The sequence below is a fragment of the Alosa pseudoharengus genome, unplaced genomic scaffold (genome assembly GCF_046254945.1).
Source record: "Alosa pseudoharengus isolate Yale_2024_CS ecotype anadromous, Long Island Sound unplaced genomic scaffold, YU_APseudo_1.1 YU_APseudo_1.1_scf_17, whole genome shotgun sequence".
Taxonomy (NCBI): domain Eukaryota; kingdom Metazoa; phylum Chordata; class Actinopteri; order Clupeiformes; family Clupeidae; genus Alosa; species Alosa pseudoharengus.
Genome location: NW_027468640.1, coordinates 20011216 through 20035837, shown reverse-complemented (window position 1 = coordinate 20035837; position 24622 = coordinate 20011216). Strand labels below are relative to the sequence as shown.

Genomic DNA, 24622 nt, shown 5'->3' with positions numbered 1-24622 from the left:
ACATATCAATTTGGAGAAACTATTGACAATCACAAGTATGAATGACCCCCTATAAGGTGTGGGGGGGTAGACATTCTGTACTGTCAACTGCTTTTCAGAGCTCGTATGTTGTGAGAGGGTCTGAGAAACAGTGGTTTCCTCCTTCGACTCGCTGGTATTGTGAAAGATGTGAGGAGACTTGACCTCTCCCCTGCCTTGTTCTCTGTGGTGGAGCCATCGTCTAAGGTAGAAAATATTCTCACGCCGGGTAGTCACACTGAGATAGTCACACGAGAGCCCACACCATGGAACTCACTCCTATATGGCTTCTGATTGGTGAGTAGCCTACACACTTGATTAAGTTGCTCAAACTTACTTGGGACTTACTGGGCCTCTGACTTCTCGAGGTAAAAATGCTGTTTCTGCTTTGGGTTAGCCTACACACTTGATTAAGTTGCTCAAACTTACTTGGGACTTACTGGGGCTCTGAGGTAAAAATGCTGTTTCTGCTTTGGGAAGTAGAATTGCAAGCACTCTACACTTACAAAGAAAGGGCATGTAGTTTGCTGCAGGGTTGTCAGTGGGTTACTGTAGAATTAACAGTAGATGTTCATCAATTAAACAGCGATTTCGTCTTAATATGAATGAGCAATGACACTGAAGAGTGATCTCAAAGACAGACTTGTATGAGAGGATGAGAGAATTTGTGTGTTTGCACCTGTCTTCATGTCTGTTGTATGCAGATGAAATGGCAGTAAATAGCAGTTGAGTTTGCCATCAGGTCAAGAGGGTTTACATCTAAATAACACGCATGACCAATTTTGTTGTCTTTGCATAAAACCTCACCAGTGTTTGTGTTCATGAGTAAGACTCAGTGGACTCCTGTTTTGCTGTTGTTGTTGTTGTTGCTGTTTAATGTGTACAGTATAAATTAAGATTGGAGTTTTACTAAATCTTAATGTTGAAAGCTGCATTAGAATCTTCCAGTGCTAATATTAGAGTTGAAATGCAAGGACAGGAAGAATGGTTTCAACCACAAGTCTCACCATTAGGCTAAATGCTACATGTTTTTTTTTTAGCTGTTGAATGCATCTCGGTAACACTGCATCTGTCCTGTCTATTGCTACACTTACCTGTAGTGTCTGTGCTACTCTACAGAGACAGGCTTCTATTGTATGTGAATTTAAACCAATAAAATGATTACAGTGTTGCCTTATACCCAGAACTGCTACAGCCAGGGAGGGAGAGTGTAAGAAAACACTGGCCTTATTTCTGTTAGATTTAATCTTCTTTCAAAGTGAATTGACAGTTTAAAGATTAATACACAGCTTGACTGGATTGTGTCTATGTGCTGTGTGAGTCCTGCTACTCTGTCCCTGATGAAGTTGACTGGATCTCTTGAGCAGAAGTGTCTTATTACAACAGCACCTCCTAGTGGTGGGAAAGAAGTCATGTTTAGCTGAGGGGCCCGTCAGGCTCAGTTCCTGTACTTGCTTGACTACTAGCCTGCTGTGTTTTGCTTTTGGTTTTGGTTTTACTCTGGTTCTCAGCATTGATCGAGCTACACACATATTCCTAGAAAGAAGAGATTTATGATTCTTTTGCATGTAGGTTGTGTGTCTTCGTATCATACCTCAGCCTGATGTGGAACAGAGACATTCTAATGAGGGTTAGTTCGTAATGACAAGATGGCGGTAGTCTCTACACATATCCTACCCGTTCCTGTATGCCTCCCCATTCACTTGAATAGGAAAATAGATGCCCGATAACTGCCCAAAGTTCATTGCAAGATGGCCGCCGAGTGGGGGAACTTGCCTGAAAGGACTTTGTGTGGAAACATAAGCCTGTCAAATCGCCAACAACCCCAAAGCAAAGAGAATAGAAGCTTCTAAAGGCTACTCTTTGCCCAAAGGCAATACAATGTTGCACATTGGCAGTCCTACCAGTAGGTGGAGGTACTACTACGCATAGGGCTACCTCCATCCACGTTGTCACATGCACGCCTATTGTTTATTTTGTGCAGCTAGGCTACTTGTTCAAGTGGCATTGATGAGTTAAACAGTCACATTTTTCCTACACGTATTATATTGAGAGAAAATAGTCAGTTGTAAACAAAGAACTCTTCTTATGTAACCCTTTCGTAAATGGACTGAAGTTGGCTCTAAATATCTACTTTTATTGATTATGCTAACTGTTAGTGAGAAATCTCTATGGGATTTCTCATATACATTAGCCATAAGCTAACACATTCGTTTATATTCTGTAACTTGAAATGCTAGTCTACATGATTGCTCTTAAACAAAACATCGAATGAAATAACTGAGATGTACTCTGTTGGTCTGCTTAGTTTTACAGTGAATCCTAAGTAAAGGTTTGAAAGGAACTTCAGCTTCAGACTTTCTCTTGGGAAGCTGATAGGTCTATCTTCTCTAATGTTGCTAGCTAGACCATGTCATTGCCACACACAAGTGGGGGCAGAATTGGAAATGTGTCATAAATCATAATTATCTCGTAATTACGAGATAATTATCTCGTAATTATGAGATAATATGTCATAATTATGAGATACTATCTCGTATGAGATACTATCTCGTAATTATGAGATAACCTGATTATTTTTTCGGAGTGTCTATTCGTACCCCTGTCTATTACACAGCTGAGCTATTCACACTCTGTTATGTAACAACTGTTTAAAAAAAATATATATATATTATTACATTGTGTGATCAATATGCCAGATTAAATGCACAGGGGTGCAAATAGCATACACTGATATTTGTACCAGACAAGGTACTAATAGAACACATTGCTGTGTGCACCGGGGTACGAATAGCATACATTGATATTTGTACCAGACGGGGTACTAATAGGACACATTGCTGTGTGCACCGGGGTACGAATAGAATTCACTTCTTATTGTACCAGGGTACGAATAGCATACACTGCTAATTGTACCAGGGGTGCAAATAGCCTTACCCTTATTTTTTTTGTGTGATGTGAATGCAATGCGCCACCGTAGAATATTGACAGACCAGCTGTTGAAACACTAAGGAAGGACATGCTGTATACACGTATGACTGAGAGTGCACTTTGGCTTTGTCCTGGGACAGACATTTCTCTTTACAAATTCTGTGGAAGTGTTTAAACTGTGTGTCTATGTATTGTATCATGATCACTCTGTCTATTTTCTCTAGTGCTGTGCCTGTACTCCTACTCTGGACATGCTGCAGGTGAGATTCATTCATGGAATAAATAATCCAAGAAGGTCAGGCGGGAGGCTGAGCATTGCACAGCTTTCCTGTGTTATGTTATAATTGCTTTTCGCTCCTTAATTTGCTCTAAAATGAGGACGTGTGTGTGTCTGTGTGTGTGTGTGCGTGTGTGTGTGTGTGTGTGTGTGTAGGATCACCTTATATGTGTGTCCAAGGATTATTGGTGTCAGGGAGAGATGAGAAACAGGGCTGTGTCACCACAGATGAGTGAATGTGCTCATCACACTGTTAAAAGTAACATCTCATATAGGCCTATGCGGCCATCATTCATTTCTTGGATATCTTTAAGGATGTGTTTTTTAATGTCATTTGCTCCACAGATCCCACTATACCTACATCAGCTATAGTGTCTCCTCAGCCTCCCTTCTACCCTGGAGATGAGGTCACTCTGAGGTGTGACATAACAGAGTACACAGACTGGTATTGGTATACCTGGTACAGAGACAAATATTCCATTCAAAATAGGGGAAGTCGAGCCATCAACATTTCCCTCCCTGATCGAGCAGGCCAGTACCAGTACACATGTGAAGGGCGTAGAGGAACGAGGCCAACGACTTCCCAGCGTAGTACTCCTGCCTCTATCATTGTAACAGGTGATTATAGACATATTAATGACATTTTACATGATAATTATATCTTTTTATTTGAAAGCTTGTATTCATAAACATGTTTACAATTTGTTTTGTTACAACACAGCTTTTCCAATGCCTACTCTGACAGTACAACCCAGCCATGTGTTCACTGGAGAAACAGTCACTCTGACATGTGCAATACAGCCTTCAATTGGCTGGACATATCAATGGGATATTCTCGGGTCAATCAGAACCTCTGAACCAAACAGCAACACCTTCACCATCAGCAGAGCCACTGTGTCTGATCAGGGGGAGTATTGGTGCTCAGGAGTGAGAAAGAGAAGCAGGAAATCATCACCTTTCAGCAACACTGTTCAGCTTACAGTGGAAGGTACGTTTTAAAAAAAAACAAGTGAAAAGTGATATTTTTTGTGAGTGTTTTCTCTAACTAAAAAGGAAAACAATATACAAAGGTAGCAGGTCTGAATCATGTACTGATACATGCTTAAAATAAAATAATACATGCTATGTCCACTATATTGTTACCAAGGTCTTTCATAATCTAAACAGAACAGTTCACATTCATTCTCCTTTGCTCCTCATTCTCTCCATGTGTTCTGCAGCGCTGCCTTTGGCTACACTGACTGTAGAGCCCCAGAGTCCTGTGTTCACTGGAGAGAACGTCACTCTGAAGTGTGTGATAGAGTCTCTCAGTGGCTGGACATATAAGTGGTATAGGGGGTCCAGCAGAACCCCAGTGTCTGAGGGAAACACCTTCACCATCAGAGGAGTCTCATAAGGGCCAGTACTGGTGTCAGGGGGAGAGGAGACACAGACCCACATCATCACAACCAAGCAAGAGAATAACTCTTGATGTCAAAGGTAACTAGTGTGTGTGTGTGTGTGTGTGTGTGTGTGTGTGTGTGTGTGAGTGTGTGTGTGTGTGTGTGTGTGTGTGTGTGTGTGTGTGTGTGTGTGTGTGTGTGCCATGTGCATGCACAAATGTCTATGATCCATCAAAGGTATAGTGTGTGTGTGCGTGTGGTTTTGTGTATGTGTGTGTGTGTGTGTGTTTTTTGTGTGTGTGTGAGAGGGGGAGGGGGAGAGGAGAGACAGACCCACTTTATCACAACCAAGCAGAAGAATAACTCTTGATGTTAAAGGTGTGTGTGTGTGTGCCACGTGCATGCACAAATGTCTATGATCCATCAAAGGTATAGTGTGTGTGCGTGTGTTTTTGTGTATGTGTATGTGTGTGTGTGTGTGTGTGTGTGTGTGTGTGTGTGTGTGTGTGTGTGTGTGTGTGTGTGTGTGTTTGTGTGTGTGTGTGTGTGTGTGTGTGTGTGTGTGCGAGCGTGTGTGTGTGTGTGTGTGCCATGTGCATGCACAAATGTCTATGATCCATCTGTGTGCTGTGGGAGTTTCTTACTGTGATGAGGTGCTGATAACAGTGATAGTCTCCTAACAGAGCCCAAACTCACATTAAGTCCAGTCCACCAGCTCATCACAGGAGACTCAGTGACTCTGAGATGTCAAACATAACAAAATAATCACAAAATCTGTAAAGAATGTGGTTAGAAAAGAAGAATTGTTTACAAAATGCTGTTTTATATGAACATTACATACAGAGCATTTGTGCCATTCCTATTCCCGTTTTTCACAAATTTTAACCAAACCAGACAAAGATCATATGGTGTGACTGTCCCAAGCACATTTCACAAAGTTTGATTTTGAATAAAACCCAATACAAATGCATACAATGGTTCCTTATTTAAGTGCTGAAGAGTTTACAGTGTCAATCTAAACTCTTACACATCATGCAGGATCAAAGTAATATGTTGTCCCTTTTATATCATTTGTAACATTATGCAGCATCTCTGTTTCTTGCATTCTGTCTCAATTGCTGATGGAGTGTCAATGGTTTACTTGTCATTCTGTACCTACAGGTCTCCCAGTACCTACAGTGTCTGTGGACACTCATCCAGGACAGGCACAAAGTAACGCACTTCACTTCACCTTTCTCAAAATTCAATAATCTTTTTTTCAAATGTTTTTTATTTATTAATTTGGCTTTTATCTCCACTTGACTTACATGTGTCAATAATTACAAGGGTCATTTTCCCCCAAGCAACTTGGGGTTAAAGGGGTGGTTCAGGATTTTGGACAAAGGACCTCATTTCCAAGTTAGCAAGTGTAATATTTATCAGTGGAGACCGTTTTCAACACGTTTCATCCAGTCCTTCTAATTGCAGAGTTTGCAGGTGCTAGGCTAGCGCAAGTCATCAGTATGTGTTAGCCTGCCACTAAAAACAGTCTTACCCACTCCAAAGTACACTTCACAATGTCACACACACAATAACGTTTAAATATCACACTTGCTAACTTGGAAATGAGGTCCTATGTCCAAAATCCTGAACCACCCCTTTAAGTCTCTTGTTCAAGGGCACAATGGTGTCAGCAGGGAATTTAACCCACAACTTTTCTGGCTACTGCATACAAGCCCAGCTCCATAACGACCAGTGTTGGGGAGTAACGGAATACATGTACCGGCGTTACATATTCAGAATACAAATTATGAGTAACTGTATTCCGATACAGTTACAAGTTAAATAGTTGGTATTTAGAATACAGTTACATTGTTGAAATCAATGGATTACATGACGATACTTCTCTGTTTCATAAGTTTATTCACTCTCTAAATAAATTAAGGCAACTCCATTTCCCAGAAGCTCCTGAAAGCAATCTATGATGAAATTGTTTACATGTTTAAATCCAAGCCCCGCCGTCTTGCACTAGCCTCAAAACGCAGCCAGCGTGCATTATTGACGCGTCATCGGAGACCCTGAAATGACTGTTTGCACAGCAAATTAGGAGTAAAGTAAGTGGAGGTAACTACTGTTCCTCACTGATCGTGGTTCCTGATGTCTGTTCAAAGGATATTTTCCCAAGTATTAATAGCTCAGGCTACTTCGGCCAATCGGTTACAGTTTGCTAATCAATAAACGAGGCCTAGTTAACGTGTTGATTTACTGTAGACCTACAATAAAACCAATCTCTAAAATAGGCACTGCAAGTTTTTTTATTCTAACTTAAAATAGCTTTATGGATTATTTTTTTTTCTAATTAGATCTACATTTACGTTTTAAAATGAATTATATGGTGCAGCCTCTGAAGAATTATTCTTGCAAGTAGCATATTTTAACGTGCGTTTTTTGATTGCCATTATGCGATCACGTTCATTTTGAGAGCACTGATATACAGTAGCCTATAGTGTTTACATTTACAGGTCATTAACGTTCCATCTGTCATATGCGCCCCTCACTTGTACTGGGTTGATGCCACCGAAAAACCTCACAGGCACACCTTAATTATAATTTCTGGCTACGCCCTTAACTCACTGAGTGCCTTTTCCTTCCCATGCGTTGAGTGCCAAAAACGTAATATTACGTTTTTAGTTTTTTTTTTTTAAATGACGAAGCTAAACACTCTAATACACCTTATATGTGATTTTGGGAACTCTGTGATGAATGGAAATGAAATATATGACGATCGTGAAACTCATGAAAACGCACAATCTGGACATTTTATCTGGACATTTTATCATAACTCGGTTGCCGCTTTGGGTCAAATCAGTGACGCATGCACGTCAGGTCAAAACCAGGCCATTTTCGTGGGTCTATAACTAGGTGGCAGTCTCGCCAGGTCTCACTGATCACTTCCCGGAATGTTTACACAAGTAAGTAACAGGCAACACTTCATATTTCATGAAAGACGTTATATCTCCATTTCTAGAAAAAAAACAGTGATTTTGATGAAAACTAGCCACTGCTTGGGATTTCTCAGGGAACAGAGGCGTGTAGAAATACACGGTTTGCACCCACTGAGAGCTTAAAGTCTCACCTTTTAATCGAGCTATTCTACGTGTTCATAGCTATAACACAGAATATGCTGTGGCTGTACAAAAATCATCAACAATGGTCTAGATCAGTGTTTTTCAACCTTTTTTGTGCCACGGCACACTTTTGACACTTAAAATGTCCCACAGCACACTAACATCCTGTGTGAAGAAAAAATAAACATACCATAGCCTAAAATTTTAAATAATACACAGATATGGCCTTATTATGGCTTCTATGCAAGACCTGCTCAAAAAAACAAGCGCCCTCTGTTTCATTTGTAGGTGACTAGCCTATATCTAATTTAATTGTTGTTATGAACTAGATATGTGATGATTCTGTGAATACTGGATATGGGGCCCCCGTTGTACAATGCCTGCATACCACAAATAGTGCAATCATACAATCAATGAGTGCATGTGGTTATAAATTCTTTGATGCAACAGTTGCTTTTCTGGACCAGTGAGTGACATTTGGGTAATTTTCTGCGGCACACCTGATGATCTCTCACGGCACACTAGTGTGCCCCGGCACAGTGGTTGAAAAACACTGGTCTAGATTGCTGGCACTCTAGGACAAAGCTCCCGAAAACAGCTTGGAATTCAATGAGTTAAAGTAGCCTATTTATTTTGTTTGTTTTAATTAGCCTAGTTGCCTGCTGTAGTTTTAGTGGTCACCTTGCTATTTTAAAGTTGTATCAGGTAGCTAAGTTGACTTTACTTTCTCCTATGTGGGCCTAACACTTCAGCCATTTGGAACAGAAGAACACACCAGAATAGGCTGTTTAGTAGGCCTAAGCAGGATTTGATGGCCGCATTCCTACACTTATAAAATGCAATTCAATGCGGAAGTAATCTAAGTATTCAGAATACGTTACTCAGATTGAGTAACGTAACGGAATACGTTACAAATTAAATTTTTGGGCATGTATTCTGTATTCTGTAACGGAATACGTTTTGAAAGTAACCCTCCCAACACTGATAATGACTATGCTACCACTGCCCAGATGTAAATGTCTCTCTCTTATCTCTCTCTCACATGCGCGTACACACACACACACACACACACACACACACACACACAGAGAGAAAGAGAGAGAGAGAGAGAGAGAGATTTGGGTGACTGCTGCATTTCTTTGTCAGATTTCAGTTCCTTCATCCTGTTAGCTGTGGGAGTGGTGCTGGCAATGTTCTTCTCCTATTTAGTCTTCTGGCTGCACCGCTCTAAAGATCTCACAGGTATGTAAAACACAACAACTATATTGCCTGCAACTATTGAATTCCTGTAGATTAAACTATTCTAAACACCTGTACATTCTACACACGCTTTCATACACTTTTTTTACAGTTTAGAGTTTTGTTTGTGTTTCACTGCAGGCCTATATTTGACCACTACAACAGAGTGAGTACAAATCTGCTGAAATCCTTTCACTTCATCAGTCATACAGCATCACATTGTCAGCATATATAAGAGATCTATATGTCCCTTTAGAGACCAACAGCAGCCGGACCAGAGGACCAATCAGAGTTCAGATCAGGACTAGAGTCATTCTGCAGGAAGGGAGGGTTCTCACTCAGAGTATATGCCTCTGCAGAAGAGTAAGACTTTTTACACTGTCTGTTTTTACACTGGTAATGCATGGTATGGATTTGTTATTGATTTCCTGTCACAGTATTCTTCCTCGTGAGATTAATTATGACAAACTGAGAGCATGGGATAAAGAGTTGACATGGTGAAGTGTGTTTAGTATACAGCATCTTATAAATATTTTTTCTTCCAATTTAACCATTTCCATTCCATTCATTCCCACAGGAAGTACAGACGTCTATGCCACTATCACACCTCTATACATGCCACTGCAGAAAGGTCTGTGTGTTCATGTTTGAAAGGATGTATATTTGTCTGATTCCCAGAACATTGTACTGTATTTGGGATTGAATGATCTGAGCAGATTGATCTGATTTTTCTTGCTACACTATGTACACTAATCTGAGTTTACATTGATCTTACATTATTCTTACTACACTATATACAGTAGGCATTTACAGGATGTGTTTTTTTATCATTTCTATCTGATGCAGGTGCTACAGATATCTATGAGACATTGAAATCATCCAACGACTCTCAAGAAGGTATGACCTATTGTTCAACTAAACATCTATGTTTTATTTGTTGCTGGCACTATGCAAATACAATGCAGACTATGTTCATGACCAGCTATAACTAATAAAAATGCATATACACGTAAAGGGATTATTTGTAATATATCTGGTGTGTATCTGTGGTGAATACAAGCTACTGTATGCACCAGTCATCAATTTGACAGTGAAAATCTCACAAAAGTAAAACATATATCAAAATGATCTGGAGTTTCTGATGACAATCCTCCTAACTTATATCTTCTCTAGATGAAGAGGAGGGATATGAAGATGTGATTCCCTCAGACACTCGAGCAGAGGAAACAGAGGTAACTTAGAGAACAAGGAGGAAGAGAGAGAGAGAGAGAGATAGAGATAGATGTAAGAAAAAGCCATTTGCCTAAGTAAAACGTCCAAATGAATATGTGAATGTTGTGCCATGTGTGTTGTATCAATTCACGGAATTCCGTTATTTGGGAAGCAACAAAACTCTGTTGTTTCCCTTTTAGATGGCATTACCTAAATTAGGATCCATCTGCACAAAGCTCAAAGATCTATCTGTTACAAAGGCTTAGGACTTCCATAACATCTCAGCAAATGCCTTTGATGTCTATTGTAACTGATGAATTATTATGAGCTTGATAAATATGTGTTCTATATGTGTATTTTTAAGAAGTGGCATTTCCCCAAATGACGGCATGTGTAGACAATGTCTTTTAAGTTGATTGTTTGTTTATTTATGGGATAAAAAGTACATAATTGGCAGATACACAATTAGTGTATGTGTTCATAAACAATAAAATGAAGAACACAACTTGCTGCAAACTCTCTCTCTCTCTCTATATATATATATATATATATATATATTATGAGTAAATTGGTAATTTGCAATTGTAATTTACTGAGCGCCATTAGATAAAAACAGCATACTTCATTGTTGAAGGTGGCAGCCAATTAGCTCACAAAAAATAATGCAATACTTTTATTTTCATAATTTTTTAAAAGGTGTCTAATATTCTGTCTTTATTTTAGTACATGTTTTAACTTTTTCTTATATGAACATTTATTTTCCAAGTGAATTTAAGATATCTAAGATATAGAGTTGTATATCATAGTGTGTTTTGTATATTGAAAATAAAAAGGAAAAACGAAAGAGTGATGAAATATTGACTATGTTTGATCATAAACTAAAGTGTAGAGGTGTACGCACATCTATAAAGATTCTACATGTGCTGGATACTAGAAATTAGTGTTGCACGGTGTATCGATACTAAAAAGGTATCACGATGCCTTCACGCAAAAAACGATACGATTTCCGACGTTTTTAGAATCGATACTTTATTAAAATAATAACGGTCTGTGTGAACTGCTGCTCTCACTGCTCCTTGCACGCATCTAGGCAAGTGGGCGTGTCAAGCAGGCAGCTCTCAGTGAGTGCACGCACAGCAACGTAAACATAGTTCTTTGCCGACAGTCCTTGGCCTGGTGCATAAAACAAAAGACATCGCGAATAGTGAAGGCAAGCCATCAGGTACACAGAGGCCCGTTTGTAAAATATGTTTGAAAGTCATTTAAAAACAGTAGGCTACGCATGGAACTTGGCTAAACACCTCGCAGACATATCCCAACATTTTTAAAGAGTTCAAAGAACGACAGGTTAAATATGCTATAGAAAACACAACTACATGGTTAGTGCCAAGTTCTTCTCTTCTATTCTGTTTTAGTCTAGCCTAAGTGAAACGAGTATGGTTCTCTGGGATAAAGCGAACCTTGAATGAATTTTGACGAGACATAACGAGCTGTAATCATTTAGACGAGACATAATGTGCTGTAATCATAGGGTGCTAACGTGATGAAAGCGCAATGTTCACGCCAGAATAACATTACCAACACTACCAAACAATCTATTTCATGTTCGGTCAGTACTACTGGTAATATTAGGCATGGCATGTAAACTGCAATTTGTTCAACAATTATTGCCCAGATGTAGGATAGGCTACCCGAAATGCGCTAATTAAAGCCCACAGCATATATTACCACCGCGTGTTGAGTCCTAATAATAATAGCGGCTTATTGTTACGTGGTAGCAAATCATGTTATCAACGAAATAGACGTAATGAAGGAATGCACACAGATATATTGCAACAGGTAATGGTGTAGGCCTATCTGAAGACCTGAGTGGTTGGAACGTCGTACTTGTACACTGGGCGCAAAGAAGACTATCCTCACATTTTTCCCTTTGCAACTGTCAAAGAAATCCCATGAACACGGGAAGGCCTACGGTAGCCTATTCATGGGTTTCATCAGGTCCCTTTCCACAGGTGTATAAAATCAAGCACCTTGATTATCAATGCAGACTGCATGGTGCTTGATTAATACACCTGTGGAAAGGGACCTGATGAAACCCATCAATACTGTACATCAGATGGCCTAAAGATTAGGCCCCTCTGCATAGCATTTAGTGATTTGCATGCAGTAATTTCAACACTGACCTTGATCTAGCCTATTTTGGCTATTTAAAGCTACTTTATTGCTAAAACACAACACAATGTAAATGAACTATAACAAACAATAAAGGACTTAATCACACAAAGTAGGCCTACTATTTTACTGACTATAAAAAATAATAATTATGTAGGAATTTTAGAAGTTTAGAACCCAGAATTGACCTGCACACTACAAAAGTGCACCAAATTCAACACAAATTACTCAATACACTTGGAGGAGGTATGAGTCCTTTCTTTTCCAGATATCTTAGGATTTCGCCGTAGTATCGTTTCAGTATCGAGCATCGTGATATTTATGGCAGGTATCGTATCAAAGTCATAATTTTGGTATCGTGACAACACTACTAGAAATACTGACTAAAACAAAAGGAAAGATATCCGCACACTGTCTCTAAAGCTCCCAGTTTAATGGTGGGTTATACACAACGTTTCAACCACTCGGGTCTTCGTCAGGTGTATATTTGATCATATTCACTGATGACATCCGCATGTCAGTTCATCCTTAGACAGAAGAGAATATTTGAAGGCACAGATGAGGAACATGCGTAGAGTTCAGAGAGGGAGAATTCCAGGTGTATTTGTTGTCCCTGAAGGAGGGCAGAAGGTATAGGAGCTGTCCAGGGTGGTGAATTGTTATGTACCAGAGTAGGATTTCAGTGTTTCAGAAAACCTTTCTTGGTCCCAAGTGCTTTAATGTGACTTTCAACATCACATTAAAGCGATGGTTCGGAGTAATTTCACCCTAGGGTCCTTTGTAGAGCCCGACCGATAAAGGATTTTGAAGGCCGATACCGATACAAATATTTGTTGATTTAAAAATCCGATATTCCGATATATCGGCCGATATATATATATTTTTTCAGAAACGCGCAACAAAACATTAACAGATTTCCCTAACATTAGTTATTTGTAGTTATTTATGAGTATTGACTAAAATAATATGATAATGCATTTCAAAAACAAACTTGTTTATTTTTAAATAATATTGTCACAGTGGAACAGAGGAACATCGAAATATATTAAAGTTCTGATAAATAAAATGTATAAAAATAGAAAGTTAAGATATGAAACTTAGTTTTTTGAACAAAAACACAATAACAACAACACGTTTCATAAATATAACTTTGAACTAAGACTTAACAATTAGCCTTACAAGCTACCTTATAATTAAAATGTCAGCTTGCTTATCCCTTTACCTGCACTTTTAAAATTATTTCCATCAAGCTACATCAAACCATTTTCAATCATCAGTTGCTGCCTGCCTTCTAAAACCTACTATTTAGTGATCTAAATCCATTATGTAACTCTGCTGCGGCTGAACGACAGTCTGAAGCGCACACTTGGCGTCATTGGATTTCACACACGTGTAAAAGAAAAGCTAACTTTTATGCACAAGCTACGTATTGCACAAGCTACGTTTGATACTTTTTCTCTATGTCTAAATGTTCACTCCTCTCACGTCTAATTTACATTTTACAATGCAGGGACTGTAACTACAGATATACTAGTAATAAATCATTACTTTATTTAGGCAGAATAAGTTCGTTGTGGTTTCCAAGTTCATTAATGTTAACGTTAGCGGTCTTCCACTGATATTCATAGCATTAGCTAGCTTTGTGGTTAGCTAGTCTATGATGAGCCCTAATTTAGCAATGGATAACGTCATACTGCAAATTGTAAAACATACGCTTTCAAAATAACAGACCGGGGAGAGATGATACGTCTCACTGCTATAACTGTCACGCTATTAAAGAAATACATCTTCAGTCACATTGTCAAAAGTTAAAAGGACAGACAGTCAACTACACTGTAACAACGTAACGTAATTACTAGCTAATTCCGCTTCACTCTCGGCTTATTTAACAGCAGCAAAACTGGACATTGTTTTCACGAATTTTGTCATGCTTATTTGAGTTAAGAGAACTGATGGGGATGTTCGTTTAATTGTTATTTCAAGCAATGTATGTCTCGTGACCAAATCACCATGAACACACTTCACTGATGATCTCACTCGCGGAAAACTGGTTCTCTCTGCCCGACTCTGGCTGGATCAGCAGGTTGCAGGATGTGTGGCGCGTTATACACGAGTGTTGCCAGCAGGGACGGTGTAGAGTGCCCTCTGGAGGACAAACTATACAACGCCAACACTCATGACATGGTTGAAGGGTGTTTCGTCCGTTTTTATTTTATTTTTAAAATATTCATTTATCGGCCATTATAAATGCCGATACCGATAGTTTGGAAAATGCCTAATATCGGCCGATAATATCGGCCCGCCGATAGATCGGTCGGGCTCTAGTCCTTTGCACCATGACCCCGAGCCAAACACCCTCCCAGAACCTGTTTTCCCTTGGTCAAACCCTGGTCGAGTAGCGCTGTCAGAAACGAATGACTTTCTGCAGGCGTAATGGAACCAACTTTTATCTCGTAAATTACCCCACTAATAATGCCCTGAATGGTACGAAACTTCTACAGTAGTACAACTATGTTCTTTACTCATAAAGCAAGGCATTGAAAAGTTTGTAAGTACACCAGGAGTTTATTTAAATAACACTTGCCTGATGGATGCTACTATCTGCTACTATACCGCTGCGTCGACGCTACTTCTGTGATTTGGGAAAAGCCCGTAAAAGTCCTGGCAGGAAGCATGCATAAGGATGTAGATCCAGGAATGCACTAATATTTTGTTTGTAGTACCAGTTTGCAACAATTATTAGTTAACATTAACTTGTAAACACTTCGGAAAAAAATATTACAAACTGGATATACCAAAAAACGTTGATGTAATCGCTTCCTGCCAGGACTTTTACGTCAGAAGACAGGACGATTAAGGGCTATTTATAGTCAGCGTGATAAACACAATGAAACACTGAGCCACATGTGGGTGCTGTCCGTGGTGTTGAATTAGTCACTATCTGGGTCTTCATTGGTTTCAGTGTTTCACAATCATCTGCCCCAATCTGCCTGTTACTCTCCTCCCCTCTGTCTCTTTTTATACCCTATTGCTGTTTGTTTGTTGTTTCTTCATCTGTTGCTCGTTCACTTGTTTTTTACCTTTTCTACCTTTTCTTTGTGTTTCTACGTGTCTATTGCTGTGCAAGAGGAGGTGAGAGATTGTGGTTCTGGTCTGGTTTCCTCTGTAGGCTGTGAGCTGTGTGTAGGAGGTGCTCACCAACCATTTCCTCTCTAATGCACATGTGCAGATGGTAGTACAGTGAACATTTACTGAACAACACATAACAGAAAATATGCATCAAAATATAGTTATAGCAAAAATCTATGGCAATTAGACATAGTTAATGAATACATAGTTAATGAATGCAGTTTCTGAGTCCTTATTGTTTATATAACGACTGATATTCTTCTGAGATATGACACTCCTTGTACAAAATAATGAGGAGGTGTTCCTAAAATACCAGATCATTGATCCTAAAATGTTTACCAAGTGATAATAAAACCAAGCCAATGAAAAAAAAAAAAATACCACAAAAGAGGCGTGAGAAAGGGCTCTTTTAAAGTTCACACTTGTGTCACCAACATGTTTATTTTTGAAGACTCTGTGGCTTTTAGCTGAACATGGGTCAGCTCTCAGAACATCTCTGGCTGCTACTTCCTCATTCATTTTTTCCTTGCAGTTATAGCCATGCCAATTAGATATGGTGAATGAATACATAATATTAAACAGATCCTGCAAGTTTCCTTTTTAATGTGATAAAAGTGATGTAGAATGGCAATTGCAAAAATAGAAAAGACCAAAAGACCAATAATGAGAAACTGGTTGCATCTATGTATGTGATATGAAAGATTCAGACCTTCCTCTTTTTGACCCCTTTTTTGACTCTCAGTAATAACATCCAAGTTCTCCCTCTATTATTCACATATATGGTTACTTGTTGTCTGTTCTCTGTGTTTCCTTGTTCTGAATGTCTTCTACAGAAAAAAAAACAGATGGACTTTTAGTCTCAGGAGAACAAGGCATAGTTGGTATTTTGTCCAAAATGCATTGCGGCTTGTTAACCATCTAACTAAACATCTGTGAAGTAAACAATAAAAATAATGAATGTATGAATGAATGGATTAATCAATAAATCACTTAATCACTCAATCAATCATTCAATCAGTCGAGATATGTTTTTTGTATTACTTTTTGCAGACCCACTCGCCTGACTGCATGTCTATCTCAGTTATTCTGCCTTACACCCACCCGCCAATGCAATCCCCCACCACACACACACACACACAGAAACTCTCTACCACTCCTCCCCTATTTTCTGTTGGGTAGGGTAGTTTATCTTGAGCGAGTGTCTTTCTCTCTCTCATCACACTCTACCATCTCAGTCGATCAGAAACTGGACAGCACACAGCATGGAGCTCTCTCCTGTGGGCCTGCTGCTTGGTGAGTTACGCCTGTGTGTGTGTGTGCGTGTGTGTGTGTGTGTGTGTGTGTGTGTGTGTGTGTGTTTTGTTCTGGAAGTTTCCATCTCTGTGGCTTTATTTACTATTTACTATGCATGTGAATATCTAGGTAGGCCTATAGTTTTATAACTACATAATTATACAGAGCTATTTGTAAGATATTTACTTAAACCCACCAGCTCTTATGTTCATGCATTAGCACAAAGACTTGTGAATCTTTGTGCAATTGGATATGTTCCGTTTTTTGTATCTGTGTTGTGATACAACACAGCAGGGGCGTGCAGAGACCTTTGAAGGGGCAGGGGCTCAATTTTTTTAAAAAGGGCACATGGAACAAAATTTTCAGAAAACGTGTTAAAGGAACACGCCACCCAATGTCAGTAGTAATATATGTTCTTACCTTAACTTTCACGAGTTGAGTCATACCTCTCCCGTGTCCGTACGTGCACTCAAACGCTCTGGTGCGCGGCTGGACTGTGTTAGCATGTTGCTATGCTAGCGGGCTTTGACGGCAACTAAGCGTAGAAGTAATCAAAAACATCCACGTTTTACCGACTTAAATACAGTTGCACGAGTAGTTGATAGAAATGCTACGGCCACGCAACATGAAACGATTTTCCAAGCGAATAAACCGGAGAACTACAATGTGTGGCGCAATAGCACTTGGGAGTACTTCGACCTAGCGTAGTAGTATTGTTAACACCTAATTGTAGATCCTATCCACCACAGAGTTTAGAATCCATGCTGGATCGACCCTCAGCCTCTCCCTCCCCTCTGAGCGAGAGAGAGGCACACACACTAGAGATGCGCTGATGGGCTATTATTTCAACCATAACTGCATAGCAAAACTTATCATCCATCAGCCATCCATCAACACAAAGTTTTTGACCAATCTTCGAAACGGCACCCGCCCACCATCCGCTGGTTGTTTTAATGTAGGCTATATGGGTGATGCAGCGCTGCTGACGTGAGGCTAGAAAGCCCTTGCCTGTTCTAGGAAGACTGATCCAATGCAGCAAATATATTAAAAGGCTAAAGTCGTACATTGGCTATGTTGTAGCCTATCCCCAGAATATCAGCAGCAAACTCAGTCTCTGTCTCGCAAAACAGTCTCCAAATAAAACGCACATCGGCCTGTTGCCTATTCTGCCAGCTTGTGACAATATATCGTCCATAATGCTTGATTGCATTGCATTCTCCACATTTTTAGCTACATTTTCATGTACCACATCAGCATTTTTGTTCAGTGAATCTTTTGTAAAAGATTCACTGAAATTTTATTGCCACATTTAACTTTAACTTTATTTAAAAATAATTCCGTGGAAATGCATGGATTCCAGTTGCTGCTACTGAAAGAAACTGGAATCCATGCATTTCCACTGAATTATTTTTGGAATCTGATCCCTTATCATACCTGTTCATTCTTACTCGTCGCTCGACTTATCGTGACTAAATTCAAGATGGCTGCAAACGCTAAACTTCGTGAAGATACTGTCTGTATAAATCGTCTTGTAAGTAAACTACCAGTGCTTTTTCAAAGTTCTCAATGTCTCGTTTTAAATGTCAGGGCCCTCGGAAGTCTACCAATGAAGTGTGGAGATACATTGAGCCTCGTAAATGGTGTAAAACAGTGATTTATTTCCATGGCTAGCCCGATGCCGACGCACCACCATTGAAAAAGCTGTTGGTAGCATCGGCTAACTAGCGCCAGATTTTGGAGTGCAGGGGACAAGCCGAGATGGGCTATGAGACATACGTTCACACTCGGTATCATGTTTCAACACACTTTAGGTCAATATCACACCGGAATTCTCCTTTAAGTGACAATGCACCATTTATAGTTAAACAGTAGGCTATACCATTTGCAGCATTTGTTAATAAATTATTATTTAAAACCAGTAATAGGCCTATAATGAAAGGCATTTAACATTAATCAAAATCATAACTTTTTTTTTTTGGGGGGGGGGGGGGGTCGGCAATGAATGTCCCGGATTTTCACAAATCAAATGTGGCAACCCTACACTAGACCGATGCATTGTAAAAAGTCCTGCTCCTGTGTCCCTGATTGAGGAGGGGAGCCTCTTTTGAGTATGTCAGTAGAGCAGCACATAGTGGTGAGAATCAACACATCCTTTAATGAAGAGTACGGCTTAGGTGTTGCTACTCAGTGGTGTAATATAGTTGTGCTGGGCCTGATTAGGTGTTGCTACTCAGTGGTGTAATGTAGTTGTGCTGGGCCTGATTAGGTGTTGCTACTCAGTGGTGTAATGTAGTTGTGCTGGGCCTGATTAGGTGTTGCTACTCAGTGGTGTAATGTAGTTGTGCTGGGCCTGATTAGGTGTTGCTACTCAGTGGTGTAGTGTAGTTGTGCTGGGCCTGATTAGGTGCTGCTACTCAGTGGTGTAATGTAGTTGTGCTGGGCCTGATTAGGTGTTGCTACTCAGTGGTGTAGTGTAGTTGTGCTGGGCCTGATTAGGTGTTGCTACTCAGTGGTGTAGTGTAGTTGTGCTGGGCCTGATTAGGTGTTGCTACTCAGTGGTGTAGTGTAGTTGTGCTGGGCCTGATTAGGTGTTGCTACTCAGTGGTGTAATGTAGTTGTGCTGGGCCTCGGCACAGTCATTTTCTACTGGTTGTTGTTGTTTGCTCTTGAAAGGTGGTTTTGAGGATCAAACACAGATTCACCATTGTCTTATTCTCAAAACTGTCACTTAAGAAGGATGTGGTATACGTGGGTCAAGGGTACAATGAGAGCATATTTTGTGTATGAGAGAGAAATTATATTGTGTTGATATAATTGTATGCATATTTTTTAAGTGATGATGAAAGGTACAGTCAGATATCAGAGTCAGCAATCATCACTCAAGCCCAAAACATGTTTTGTCTCCTCACAATCAGCTAGCTGCCCATCCTGTGAGTACACTTTATAAATAAAACGCTCTCTGTAGGCAGCCCAGGGTCCTAAAACTGGAAACAAACAAACTGGGCAGCCTGTCCCCCAAACAAAAGTGCAACACTGTGTGGAGTTTCTCCGGGAACAGTGAAGGGAGGGCTTTTCTTTTGGTCCTTGATTGAAATATAATGCACATTGTTTTGGACAAAAGAATGTAAAGTGTGATAACATGCACAATGGTTGACTGCACCTTTAAACACTTTTAGTGAAATAACAGTGACATTGATGTTGGTAGTGGTGACACTCGTGGTGAGAGGAGATAATGATGAAGCACATTTGCCCTGCAGTAGAATATGTTTTCAGTTGCTCTTGTGCGTTAGTGTACACCTGAGTGGGTGTAGATTCTGTTCTTACCCAACAGCAAATCTCAGATAACAAATCATTGGTGAGTGTCAGAATCTTAATGAAAACTGTGTGAAGAACTCTGATGAACTTGGATCTGTGTGTCTTTGTGTTCTAGTGCTGATCTTGTGTTCCTACTCTGGACATACAGCAGGGCAAGGTAAAAGTGAATGTTATCATGTAATTTGTAATATGTTGAAATATCCCAGACACAGCTTATCCCCACATCACACACTAGACTAATTCGGTTCTCAGACTATACGTCTTTATGTCCAGTTTCCATCAGTTTTCCTCACACCTTCATGTCATGTTTGTCCTGTGATTTACAAAGGGACTTCCAAAGCTGTACTGGTGCTGGATCCTGACCAAACACAGTTCTACAGAGGAGAGTCTGTCACTCTCAGATGCAGCATAGAGGGACAGGACACGTCAGGGTGGAAGTTCCTCTGGCGTAGAGATGGTAGAAATTACCCACAACAAGGCTGGAGTGACAAGAATGAATACACAACACAGCTTCTGGATGTGTCCCATAGTGTTGAATACATTTGCCACGGTGTCAAAGATAAAGAATACAGCGAATGGAGTAAGAGAGTGAAACTGCAAGTGTCTGGTGAGTTTTGGTCACTTAATGTGAACCATAACCATTTTCTTCCACTGGATTTGCTAGCAGTAAAAAACTGTTGAATTTCCAGGTACAGTAAGTGCCTGTGTATATTTGGGGTGTCATCATGTGATGAGTGTGCTGTTAATCAGTGTTGTGTGTGTCCCCATAGCCCTGCCTACACCTACACTGAGTGTGCAGCCAGAGACTCCTGTGTTCACTGGAGAGGAAGTCAAGTGTATTTATTCATTTTTTACTCTTTACCTCCCATAGCCCTGCCCACTCCTACAGTGACCATAGAGCCAGAGAGTTCTGTGTATGTTGGAGAGAGAGTCACTCTGAAGTGTGAGATACAGCCTGAGAGTGACTGGACGTATAAGTGGTTTAAAGGCTCCATCAGTTATCATCTCTCTCAGCCTGACACCAGCACGCTGAGCATCACAGCAGCAGCCAAGTCTGATGAGAGTCGTTACTGGTGTCAGGGAGAGATGAGAGGCAGAGCTGTGTCTTCACTGATGAGTGGACATGTTTATATTTTTGTTAAAGGTGAGTAACTTCTTGCATGAGATATTATGTATCTTTGCTCTTAAGGTATAGCTCAACCTACAGTATAAGGGTTACTATAAAATACTCTAACAGTCACTCTGAAGTGTGAGATTGAGTCTGAGGGTGTCTGGACGTATAAGTGGTATAAAGACTGGGACAGAGATGTAGTTTCTCAGGGGGACACCAACACATACTGTACACCATCACTGCAGCTGCTGAGTCTCATAAGGGCCAGTACTGCTGTCAGGGGGAGAGGAGAGACAGACCAACTGCAATGCAACAAAGCAATACAATAACTCTTGATGTTATGTAAGGCATAACGGCCGCCGAGGTGTCCTGTTATACGGAATTAATGGACGAGGGCGAGGGGCAAAAACTCCCCGACGCGCAGCGGAGGGGAGTTGCCTCCGCCCAAGTCCATTAATTCCGTATAACTGGACACACCTCGAAGGCCGTTATCCCGCTTATCACCCGGTTGCCACTGTAAACACTGGAAACACGCGGTTCTGTTTAAAAAGAAGCTCACTAGTTCAGCTTGTTGTACAACTTTAGCATGGACAGTTAGCTTGTTTACAGTTGATTCCATTGTTGGGAAGCCTGCAACCAAAAGATTCTAGAGCGCTGCAACCGTCGTCCTACTATGGTTGTTATAGTTACCATTCATAAGCATTGATATGGAACGGTGTCCTGTTATTCAGAATTAAAGGCCACCCGCCAGCCAATCAGAAAAGAGTATTTCTTCTCTCCGGGTGATAAAGGTAACTATTGCATGCATGAGTGTGTGTGTGTGTGTGTGTGTGTGTGTGTGTGTGTGTGTGTGTGTGTGTGTGTGTGAGTGAAGGATTGATTTGATCTTTTTGTGCTATTCTGAATAGTAGGAATTTGAGTAGAGACAGATCATTCATTGAGGACCATGATAAGATGTAAATTTCTGTCATAAGGCTCTTTATACATTCAATAGTCCTTGACTTACACAGTAGAAGTCAATCAGTAAACTAATCTGTGTGTATTACATTGCCCTCCACAGCTCTGCCCACAGCTACAGTAACTGTAGAGTCTCCTGAGGGTCCATACTACCCTGGAGATGAAGTCACTCTGAGATGTGACATAGCAGAGCACACAGGCTGGAATTGGTACTACTGGCGCAGAGGTAATGATAACATTCCCAAACAGAATAAACAATCCATCACCATTGCCCACCCTGACCAAGCTGGCCAGTACCAGTACACATGTGAAGGGAGTAGACAAAATAGACCAAAGACTTCCCAGCGTAGTACTCCTGTCTCTGTCAGTGTAAGAGGTGAATACTACTACACTAATTATATTTTAAATGATAATTATATCTATTTACTTGAGAGCTTCTATTCATAAACATGTTTACAATTTGTTTGTCACAACACAGCTTTTCCAGTGCCTACTCTGACAGTACAACCCAGCCCTGTGTTCACGGGAGAAACAGTCACTCTGACATGTGGAATACAGCCCTCAAGTGGCTGGACATATCAGTGGAATATTCTCGGGTCAATCAAACCCTCTGAGACAAACACCTACACCATCAACAGAGCCACTGTGTCTGATCAGGGGGAGTATTGGTGCTATGGAGTGAGAGAGAGAAGCAGGAAATCAACATATTACAGCAGCACTGTTCAATTTACAGTGAATGGTAAGTTTTAAACAAAAAACTACTTTTTTATGTATGTGTTCTCTCTAACTAAAAAGGATAAGCATATACAAAGGTATCATGTCTGAATCATGAACTGATACATGTTTAAAATATTATAGTACAATATTGCATTGATATGTCCACTATATTGTTACGAAGGTGTCCAATAGTCTAAACAGGACAGTTCACATTAATTCTCCTTTGCTCCTCATTCTCTCCATGTGTTCTTCTGCAGCTCTGCCTTTGGCTACACTGACTGTAGAGCCCCAGAGTCCTGTGTTCACTAGAGAGAACGTCACTCTGAAGTGTGTGATAGAGTCTCTCAGTGGCTGGACATATAAGTGGTATAAGGAGTCCAGCAGAACCCCAGTGTCTGAGGGAAACACCTTCACCATCAGAGGAGCTGCTGAGTCTCATAAGGGCCAGTACTGGTGTCAGGGGGAGAGGAGAGACAGACCCACATCATCAAAACCAAGCAAGAGAACAACTATTGTTGTGAAAGGTGTGTGTGTGTGTGTGTGTGTGTGTGTGTAGGCTTGGGAATCGGTTCCAGGTATCGTTTAGGAATTGGTTCCAAACCTTCTGATCCATCGGAATCATACAATCAATATGGGAATCTATAAGGAATCGCATCGATAAGCAGACTCGACAATGGCATCGATATCGATAATTTCTTAACAATGCCCATCCCTGTGTGTGTGTGTGTGTGTGTGTGTGTGTGTGTGTGTGTTTGTGTGTGTGTGTGTGCGTGCATATGTGCTGTGTGACTTGCTGTGTGACAATGACTGTTTCTTCCTATTCAGCACCAAAGCCCAAACTCACATTAAGTCCAGGCCACCAGCTCCTCACAGGAGACTCAGTGACTCTGAGATGTGAGTTGGGTGTTTCCTCTGGTTTGGTGTTCTACTGGTACAGACACACACAGACCTCTGATCCTGTGGCCCAGACTGTTGGAAACTCCTACAGCATCAGTTCTGATAAAGTCTCTGATGGAGGACAGTACTGGTGCAGAGCTGGGAGAGGAGACCCAGTCTTCTACACTCAATATAGTGATACAGCGGAGATAAAGCTCATAGGTTAGTTTGTTTCGTTAGAATATCAATATTATGAGTATGTGTGTGTGTTATAGTCCACTAATGTCAATTCTTATTTGTGTCTCCCTTAGGTGTGTCTCTTGCTTCTGTGATCATCCATTCAAACTGGACCCAGATCTTTACATCTGAGCCTCTCTCCCTGAGCTGTGGGGTTCAGGGCAACTCTACTGGATGGAGACTGAGGTGGTTCACAGGCAGAGGAGGAGAATCAAAGTGTCCCACTGACTGGAGATCAGAAACAGGATCCAGCTGCAGCATCAGCTCAGCATCTCCATCAGACAGTGGAGTTTACTGGTGTCAGTCTGAGTCTGGAGAGCGGAGTAATCCTGTCAACATCACAGTACACAGTGAGTTGAAGTACAGTGTTTCCATTTAGTAAGAGTTCACAGTGAGTGTTATCAGATATTATAGTGTATGGAAAATGTAACTGTGTTTTCCATTTAGTATCTAGGTTTTCTTTTAGTTGTTGTTGGCTAATGTATTACCCCTGCCAGGTGTGGTGTGTTTTGCCCATCTCTATGTCTGCAGGATTATCTGGACTCTTGGATTAACTGCAGTGATTTAGTTTCACTTTCACTATTATTGCACCATATGACATTCCCACCTGGTGTGCCCTCTAGTGGTCAACGCAAGCAAATGCATTTAT

General features: G+C 40.5%; 2 protein-coding genes across 2 annotated transcripts in view; both read left to right on the top strand.

Moving 5' to 3' along the window:
* The first annotated feature begins 250 nt into the window (after positions 1-250).
* LOC143127386 (Fc receptor-like protein 5) lies at positions 251-6164 on the top strand. Its single transcript, XM_076288861.1, has 6 exons — positions 251-315; positions 3174-3209; positions 3572-3844; positions 3948-4214; positions 4447-4705; positions 5770-6164. The coding sequence occupies exons 1-5, from the start codon at positions 285-287 to the stop codon at positions 4620-4622; spliced, it is 783 nt and encodes a 260-aa protein (XP_076144976.1). The 5' UTR covers positions 251-284; the 3' UTR covers positions 4623-4705; positions 5770-6164.
* Positions 6165-6910: 746 nt separating this feature from the next.
* Positions 6911-24622, top strand: part of LOC143127049 (basement membrane-specific heparan sulfate proteoglycan core protein-like) — a 33222-nt gene continuing 15510 nt past the window's right edge. The window contains exons 1-16 of the mRNA XM_076288351.1: positions 6911-8957; positions 9096-9120; positions 9211-9317; positions 9532-9585; positions 9801-9851; positions 10128-10186; positions 16703-16760; positions 20191-20232; positions 20404-20682; positions 20947-21219; positions 21918-21977; positions 22247-22519; positions 22622-22882; positions 23118-23384; positions 23686-23958; positions 24048-24323. Of these exons, the coding sequence (XP_076144466.1) occupies positions 9302-9317; positions 9532-9585; positions 9801-9851; positions 10128-10186; positions 16703-16760; positions 20191-20232; positions 20404-20682; positions 20947-21219; positions 21918-21977; positions 22247-22519; positions 22622-22882; positions 23118-23384; positions 23686-23958; positions 24048-24323 (2242 nt within the window). The 5' untranslated portion in view covers positions 6911-8957; positions 9096-9120; positions 9211-9301. The remainder of the gene's footprint in view (positions 8958-9095; positions 9121-9210; positions 9318-9531; positions 9586-9800; positions 9852-10127; positions 10187-16702; positions 16761-20190; positions 20233-20403; positions 20683-20946; positions 21220-21917; positions 21978-22246; positions 22520-22621; positions 22883-23117; positions 23385-23685; positions 23959-24047; positions 24324-24622) is intronic.